Raw genomic sequence first — 9,334 nt, forward strand, 5'->3', positions numbered from 1 at the left:
TCTTTGAAATATTGTGATCAGGGGTGCCTGGGTGGCTCAGTCGTTTAAGTGTCTGCCTTTGACTCAAGTCATGATCCCAGGGTCCTGGGATTGAGCCCCGCATTGGCTCCCTGCTCAGCAGGGAGTCTGCTTCTCCCTCCCCCCTGCTCCTGCTCTTTCTCTCTCTCTCAAATAAATAAATAAAATCCTTAAAAAAATAAAAAAGTAAAAATATTGTGATCAGATGAATTTTATAATCAAGGATTATTCAAAGAATTGAGGGGATACATCTCTAATACTGAGTTTCTGTGTGATACAATAAGTACACTAAATGAAATATTTTATTGAAATATGCAATCTTCATGAAGAAACAAGTGTCCCCTCAAACCAAAAACTGATGCTGCTAATACTTTAGACATGTGGTATATGGGTGTGTGCCTCTGTATGCTTAATTTTCTTTCTTTCTTTTTAATCAAGTGACCTATTCTCGTTTGGTTGAGTTTCAACCACAAGACATCACTGTATGCTTCTTTTTTTCAAGATACACGTCATAACACACCAAGAAAGAGGGAACTTCCAGTGTCTGTGGTAACATCACTTGATAAACAGACTCATTTGAACAGCAAGAGCCCGTCTGCCTTTACTATATAAAGCAGCAGATATGTTGACGAGCAGATATTTGCCGAGTGAGGACTATACGAAGAGCAGCCTTCTCCACGCCAAGGTTAGACAAAATGCCAGGAATGTTCTTCTCTGCTAATCCAAAGGAATTAAAAGAAACTGATCATTCACTTCTAGATGATAAAACGCATAAAAAGAGGTCAAAGACTTTGTAAGTTCATTCGGTGTCTCACTTTGTGAATTTGGACTTAGATTATCTTTAATGGCAGAAGGATTGAGAATGAGTGGAAGAAAATATGAGCATTTAGTTAATTAAATCAGAGAAATTAGCTGTTGTATATGTATATAAGTACATTCAGTTGTATTTAAAAAATGAATCACAATAGGGCATTAAATTATGGAAATTTTTGCAGACTTTGGCTCATAAAAATTAGCTCAATCTTAATATAGAAAAATGTTGTAACAGCTCTTTTTATTATTGCCTTGTTCCTTGGAAAAGTCTATTTCATGTTCCTTGTGCAAATAAAATGTATTCTACTGAAGAAATGCAAATATTCATGTTTGTATCTTTTGTAGTAGAATGGATGTGAAAGCGTACCTGAGATCTATGATCCCACATCTGGAACCTGGAATTAAACCTTCTAAGTCCAAAGACATGTATGTATACTAATATGCTGAACTATCATTTTAAGAGAAGCCTGTGCATTATCTCTCTATTCTAGCAAGCGATTAATACTGCACATACTAGACTTTGTTTCTTTTAAGTAACTAGCCAAGTAAGAGTAGACTACATTAGTACCAATGTAAATTAAGTACCAACATATGTGTGCATAATTTGCTATTTGCTACACTGTTAGAGTAGATGTATTTGGATTTCTTCACATTTTATTGGCAGATATTTTCATAACTGTAGTAATTCTAAAGGAAGTTTTGTTTTCTTATAGATAAATTTTAAGAAAATGTATGGAACTAGAATCTTAGTTCATGGAGTTATCAAAATGTAGCAGCCATGCTGATTTCATGTGTGATTGCACACACACAAGAATATTTTACTAATTTATGTGAATTTTGTCCCCAGCAGACTCTCCATTAATGAAGTAATGCAGTGGTCTCAATCTCTGGAAAAACTACTTGCAAACCAAAGTAAGTATGATTAACTACTAAATGGTTTTGGGTTTAGCTCAATGCACTAATAGATTGAATGACTTCATTAAAATATAGTATTCTGGTTAGAAGAGTGTGTGAAAAGTTGTATTCCAGTTTTTCTGTAGTCACTAATAGCTTCAGCATATTGTGCCTCGTTGTAGTGTAATGTTGACCTAGCACTCAGTTCTGTCACTGTCCTTTGGGCAAATTTGCCAAGACAATTAGGTATTACCATGGATCATTATGGGAGCAAAATTTAAAATTATGCTGGGGTTCTGAAGTTTCAAGTTTAGTTTTTTAAAAGTAAACCAAATATCTCAACGTGTGAACTGCCATTCTGAAAGCTATCTATAGAATGTATTTTTGTAACTGCTGAATGTAAGAAGTAAGATTCATTCAGTCAATTCACTATTTTATTATTCATTCATTCATTCATTTACTCATTTAGCCTACTTCTATGTGGCAGGCATTTTAGAAGCACCAAGGATTCAAAAACAAGGACACAGTGCCTTGCTGCCTTGAAAGAAGTTGAGAAACACAGTATATAATTGCATTATATATAACATGACACATGATAACACAGATATGATAAAAAGAATTTTTAAGCAGAGTCTTGTAGGGAGTTTCTGGTAAGAGAAGGTAAAGAATGAGATCAGCTTGTCTTTCCCTCATCATGGGAATTGTAAATCTCTTGGGATTAGGACTTCAATCAGGTTGAGATGAGCAGTGTGGTCTCTATCTAGAGGATGAACTTAATCCTTTTTTCCCCACAAACAAACACTCTTAAGAATCCTTGCTGAGGGGGAGGGTGTCAAGTAGTACAATGTGGTTCATCCCTCTTATCATCTGACTTAGTTTACATCCAACCAAACAAATAAATGGTATAGAAATGGCCCATTTAAAAGCCTCAGTAACACTAGCAAATAGAATCAGTACATCAGCACATTTTCTAATATGAATTGGATGGGGAAATTGTATTTGTTGATAATGAACATGATGTTAATGATCTTCATCAATGTTTGCTTCCCTAAAATACTCTACAGTCTGGCTAGGAGTTGGTATTTGTAAGAGAAGAGATTGTTTTGTAATCACAAGAGCAGAATCTTAATTAGCAGATAGAAACAAAGCACAGTTGTGTAGCCATGACTAAGCGGCTGTGGGACTGTGGACAGGTTCGTCTGGCCCCAGATAAACTATCAGTGAAGGAATCTCTGAGGTCTTCCCATTTTTATGATTTACAACACAGCTGTTTCAGGTTAGCCATCCCTTACCTTAGAGCCTAGACAACACAATAGTATTTTTCTTGCAAATTTCTTCTTTAAAGTATCCATTTACTGGCTCAATTAATTTAATTATCTCACCCCTCACCCTTTCTTTTTAGTTGGTCAAGATGTCTTTGGAAATTTCCTAAAGTCTGAGTTCAGTGAGGAGAACATTGAGTTCTGGCTGGCTTGTGAAGACTATAAAAAAACGGAGTCTGATCTTTTGCATTGCAAAGCAGAGAAAATATATAAAGCATTTGTGCATTCAGATGCTGCTAAACAAGTGAGTATTATCTTCATTATCATCAGTTTATGTGTAAAGGAACTTAGGTGCAGAAATAGCTTTCCGCAGACATAGCAAGATTAGATCTTTTTTAAGTATCATAATTTCACTGCTAAATATTTAGGTATGTTCAATAGTTCAGTGCAATAATAATCTAATTTTCTATATCTGAAGACAGTAGAATGAAAAGATTGATTTTGCAAAATTAGCTAACATGATAGGGATGGGGTAAGGAGTAGCAGTATTACCAGCCAGACCTGCATCCCAGAATGTCCTTAATGAGTTAGCTTATTTTACATTAGGATAAAATACAGATTAGTGTAATACATACAATTCCAGCAGCAGAAATATTTTCAGTTAGTAATAGTCCCACCTTCCAGTTAAATATTCTTGGTCAAGCAAAAAATAGCTACACAAAGTGTCCTCTCTCCTATAAATTTTAAATGACCACATCACTTTTTCTGATGCATGTATCACCTTGTATGGATATTTAAAATGTTCATGTTTGCCTCTTTTGCATCTCCCAACTATACAATGGGCCAACTTGGAACAAAGATTTTTTTGTGATATTTCTTTTTACCTCCTTCATATCTAGTATAGAGCTGGTTTGGAGGAGGCATTTAAAAGATAATTGAGCTGATATAAATGAGGGCTTAATGCCATTATCTTGAGGTGCTTCAACAAACATAGTCACATAGTAAAATGTGCAATACGTTGGAAGTGTGTATTAATTAACAAGTATTTCTTTTTAGATCAACATTGACTTCCACACTCGAGAATCTACAGCCAGGAAGATTAAAGCACCAACCCCCACGTGTTTTGATGAAGCCCAGAAACTTATATATACTCTTATGGAAAAGGACTCCTATCCCAGGTTTCTCAAATCGAATATGTACTTAAATCTTCTGAACGAACTTCAGGCTAATAGTCTAAAGTGATCAGTTCCTGGCTGGAGAGAACTGAAGATTGTATCAAGGACAGAGGAATGTGCCAGTTACCGCCCCCTGGGTGAACAACCTGGCCCTTTTGAGTGACTCCACAGGCCCAGGGAAAGAGCAAATAACTCGAAATGGATTAACATGGAAGTTATCCAGCCTCAGGGTTGAAGGCACATAAGCAAGATGAGACCTGAGAGACAGAAGAAGGAAGGAGATACTGTGGTCCTGTCATAAAAAAACAGTGGACATATCAGAAAATCCCTCAGAACTGAGAAGGCCGGGTAACTCCAGTTACACAGAAACTGTGAATAAAGGTTTTGAAACCGATTAAAACATGCTATAAGCTTCAAGATCAACTGATATTTATGCTACATGTTATCATATAGAGATTGTATTGAACTGCTGTGATCTCTTTAACTTGGACGGCTGTTTGGAAAATATGTGTTTGAAACCACCATTGTTATTATTGATGCTTGCAAAGGTTTTTGGTGTTTTGTATTTTTTGTTTGTTTTTGGCTTGAAAGAGATGAAGAAAAGAACAATGTATTTAACTTAAGCTATTGCTCTTAAAACTGGGAAGTCAGAATTTATTTGTAAATTAAATTATCACAGCGTCAGTAAAAATGAGTTTTGTATTAAAAATATATAGAAGCAATTTCTGTTTATGTTTCTTTGCCATTTTTTAGAAACTGGTATTTTTTCCTCATATTTAACAAAAATTCAAGCACAGGTCTTCTACATTCTATCATCTCTTCAACATCTAAAATTAATCCTATACTTATGTATTATGTATACCTATTGGACAGGGTTTATTAGTTTTCTCTTTGCTGTCACAATGCATAAAAAGCAAAAAATATGTTCTCATATAGTAGAGCTTCAAACTGATAAAAATTGAAGACGTATTTAGAAAGGGGATGGATAGTTATTTCAAGAAGTAATCTAATTAGCAATTGATATTTTATTGTGATTTAAATTTTATAAAACTCAATGTTCATAGCAACCCTGTGAAAGTTGAAACTCACATTAAATCGCTAATTCCCAAATTTAGCTATCAAAATTACTTAGGATGTTTAAAAAACAACCACCACCACAACAGAACCCCACCTTTTTCAGGGCCTTATTCCAAACTGACTGAATCAGAATCTTGAAGGGATAAAGGGTGAAAATCTACATTTTAGAAAGAAACCCCAGGTGATTCTAAAGATAATTCAGGGCTGGGAATCCTGGTATTAAGGGACAGTCATGCCGCACGGATTGCACACAAATCTCTGACGACACAATTTGTCCTCTTTCTGCTATGCGACACTGCCCCCCACTGACCAGAATACATTTCCTAAATCACTCAAGTCTGCAACAGTCCTCTACATGTCAAGTAAGTAGGAAAATAAGACTACTCTGTAGGGATCACCTATAGACAGCAGGAAAATAATCCAGATGACGCATATGCCAGCATAAGCTATAGGCTGAATCTTCCCACATCTTATTGAATAATCAGCCATCCACACAGCATAGTGAAATACCATGGATATTCTTAATACAGGCTTACCCAGTCATCAGGCTCACAGCAAAGGTATGGGGCAACATGTAGATAAGATTTTAAAAGCATTATTCTTGAGTTTCCATGGGATAGAATCCAAACTGGTTGCACCCTAAGCTTTATTCCATGGTTTAGCAGGTCGTATAATAAGAGTAGCTTAGGAAGAGAGTTCAGTTTTACAATAGTAATAACGAAGTATTTCTCTCCCTTACTCATTCCATCACTGAGTTCTGTCAATCTTCCTTTTCCCATCAATGAGTGTAGGAGACATATCACTTGCTCTTTCTCTATTAGCACTGCCTTGGTGTAGGTCCTCACTGCTTGCTAATTCGTGTGACTTTTTTCCCTCTGCCAGTCTCTTCTCTTCAATCCATCCTCTGAATAGCCACAGACATCACCTTCTGAAGCACAGATTTGACCATGTCACTTCCCATGACATATAAAATAAGTTCAAATCTCTCCTTTTGGAATTGAAAACACTTCCAGTGAGACTTTGATGGTATAATTCCCATTGCTCCTCTCTGGGTACTTTCTTACCTTCATGTCATACTGGATTAATTGCCTTTTCTTGAATGAGCCCTGGCCTTCACTCTCTCCAGGCCTTTGGTTAATCTCTACAATCCATCTAAAATGCCTTTGCCTAACCTCCATCCAGTTTTCAAAAGCCAGCCAATTATTCAAGGCCCGGATAGAATAACTCTTCCACAAAGGTTTTCGAAAACCTTCCACCACTATGTAGTTATTTTCACTGTCTAATGGATATGAGCTGAGTCCATATAAACACAAGACACTCTGCTTCTATTTCCAGGACTATTGTCACATTACACAGTCCAGGCCCTTCAGACTGTGAGGCACGAGAACTGCAACTGTCCAATACACACGCTGGTCATAAAATAAATGCTTCTGGTCTTTGTCTTGTTAAGATGCCATGTTAAAGAGCCAACCAATTTTTTTTTTTTTTGGTTTTGAAGTATATATATTTTTTTTCTTTTCCTTTTTTTAATTGTTATGTTAATCACCATACATTACATCATTAGTTTTAGATGTAGTGTTCCATGATTCATTGTTTGTGCATAACACCCAGTGCTCCATGCAGAACGTGCCCTCTTTAATACCCATCACCAGGCTAACCCATCCTCCCACTCCCCTCCCCTCTAGAACCCTCAGTTTGTTTTTCAGAGTCCATCGTCTCTCATGGTTCGTCTACCCCTCCGATTTCCCCCCGTTCATTCTTCCCCGTCTGCTATCTTCTTCTTTTTTTCTTCTTAACATATATTGCATTATTTGTTTCAGAGGTACAGATCTGAGATTCAACAGTCTTGCACAATTCACAGTGCTTACCAGAGCACATCCCCTCCCCAGTGTCTATCACCCAGTCACCCCATCCCTCCCACCCCACCCCCCACTCCAGCAACCCTCAGTTTGTTTCCTGAGATTAAGAATTCCTCATATCAGTGAGGTCATATGATACATGTCTTTTTCTGTTTGACTTATTTCAAGAGCCAACCAATTTTTGGACAGATGGTCAAAACAAGCATCTAAGACACCTTTTCATTAAAAAAAAAAAGAACAAATAAAAAAACTCATCATCACAGCATAGATTCAAGATATTAAAAAATACTTGAAAAGATAACTTTCTTTTCATTGGCATTTTTTACTATGGTGTGACTGTCTTATAAGACCATTCACAGTAATGTGATTAGCTCTAATGACATCTACTATTTAAAGAAATCTAATCCAACTGCTTGATCTGAGTCTCAGCTCACAGGTTATGTTCTATTGTCATATTAAAGCAGTGGCAGTCAACAATATGTATGATTTAAAACTCATTAATTAAAGGGTCACCTGGGTGGCTCAGTCAGTTCAGCATCTGCCTTCAGCTCAGGTCATGATCCTGGGGTTCTGTCATTGAGCCCCACATTGAGCTCCCTGCTCGGTGGGGAGTCTGCTTCTCCCTCTGCCTCTGCCCCTGCTCATGCTCTCTCTCTCTTTCTCAAATAAATAAATAAAATCTTTAAAAATAAATAAATAAAATAAAACTCATTTTACAAAAATTAAAACAAGTTTACTTTTCTCAGATTTATTTTACATTATTTCTAATATGTGTATCACACAAAACTAGGAATCTAAGAAGTTAGAAATGAGGGTGACATATACCTCATGATGCCTAATAACTTTCCCACTTTTCAAGTGAAAAATGTACAACTTCTAAAAAGTTCTTTAACTCCAAGTTTTCTTAACAAAAACAGTTATTCAAATACTAATACATTAGACATTAGATTTGTTCCTCCAGGAAAAGTATTTGCTATTGTCCTATATTTAATATGCATTTCTACTTGTTATAATATTAGCTGGCTGATTTTCTCCATTTTTTCCCCACAGGGAAAGGATAATTAGGATGAATCTTGAAGATTAAATAAAACCTAACCAGGGGAGAAGAAAAGTGGGGACACTTCAGTGCACAGAAGAGTCTGTGAAAAAGTCAGGGAATCAGGAAAAAAAAAAAAACTGTTCAGTAATGGTGACTTCTTTACTGTGGCTGGAAAGAATAAGAGGGAAAACTAAAAAGTTAGTTTAGGGCAGATTTTAAGAAGAGATATAGTCCACTCCAAAGAATGTACATTTTATCTTTTATGTGGTAGGTAACCACTGAAATTTTAAGCAAAAGAGTAAGACGTAGCTATTTTTTTGGAGTGTCTACTATGAGCCAAGCACTGTGCTAGATACACATCACTTGCTAAGTCCACACCAAAACTCTTTGAGGTAAGCACTCTTAATGTAATTTTATTTATCAACAAATATAGAAACAAAAAGTGAAAAAAAAATTATCTAAGTATACATTAACTAGTGAGTAGCAGAGCCAAGATTTGAATCCAGGTATGTATGTTTCAAAAGAATTTCCATTATTTCATGCTTCTTTCTGAACGTGACATGATTACTTTGTGTTTTAAAAGTTAATTCTAGATTTAGTGTAGAAGACACTTTCTTTTTTTTTTATTATGTTCAGTTAGCCACCATATAGTACATCATTAGTTTTTGATGTAGTGTTCAGTGATTCATTAGTTGTGTATAACACCCAGTGTTCATCATAACACGTGCCCTCCTTAATACCCAAAGGAAGCCATCATTGAGGAAGGAAAGCTAAATGTGAACCTCGTTTTACTAGCCCAACAGGAGAGATTAGGGCCTGAACTAGGGCAGCAATCAAAGCAATGGGAAGGAGAGGGTGAATAGACAAAACTTGTGTAGCAATATGCCGTGATAAATAAGAGAGAGCAATATAAGATACCTCTGGGTTGTCTAGTCCGGACCCTCAAAATCAGAGCAAATTCCTTTCTGGTTATATTTTGAACATGTTCTCCTTGAGGCCTTTAGTTACAAATGTGCATTAAATAACTTGGGAATAGAAGAGGGGAGCATTGGAGGAAGATTGAGGCATATGCTTTTAAGAAGTTCCACATGCAAAGTAAATTATGTCGTACTTTCAATAGATAACAGCTTATTCTTAATTAACCTACAAATGAAGCATTCCACATGTTTTCCCTTGAAGCTCACTTTCATCTTGGAC

At 36.1% G+C, this 9,334-nt stretch overlaps 1 protein-coding gene across 2 annotated transcripts; it reads left to right on the forward strand.

The window, feature by feature from the left end:
- The first annotated feature begins 671 nt into the window (after nucleotides 1-671).
- RGS1 (regulator of G protein signaling 1) lies at nucleotides 672-4,482 on the forward strand. Of its 2 annotated transcripts, XM_021686651.2 has the most exons (5): nucleotides 681-811; nucleotides 1,177-1,257; nucleotides 1,682-1,743; nucleotides 3,128-3,291; nucleotides 4,044-4,229. In XM_021686651.2, exons 1-5 carry the CDS (start codon nucleotides 714-716, stop codon nucleotides 4,227-4,229), a joined length of 591 nt encoding a protein of 196 aa, XP_021542326.1. In that variant the 5' UTR covers nucleotides 681-713. The 2 variants fall into 2 exon arrangements, with proteins under 2 accessions (XP_021542325.1, XP_021542326.1); XM_021686650.1 differs by lacking the exon at nucleotides 1,177-1,257 and having other exon boundaries at nucleotides 672-811; nucleotides 4,044-4,482.
- Nucleotides 4,483-9,334: the final 4,852 nt, after the last annotated feature.

This window comes from Neomonachus schauinslandi, chromosome 6 (assembly GCF_002201575.2).
Source record: "Neomonachus schauinslandi chromosome 6, ASM220157v2, whole genome shotgun sequence".
NCBI classification, from domain to species: domain Eukaryota; kingdom Metazoa; phylum Chordata; class Mammalia; order Carnivora; family Phocidae; genus Neomonachus; species Neomonachus schauinslandi.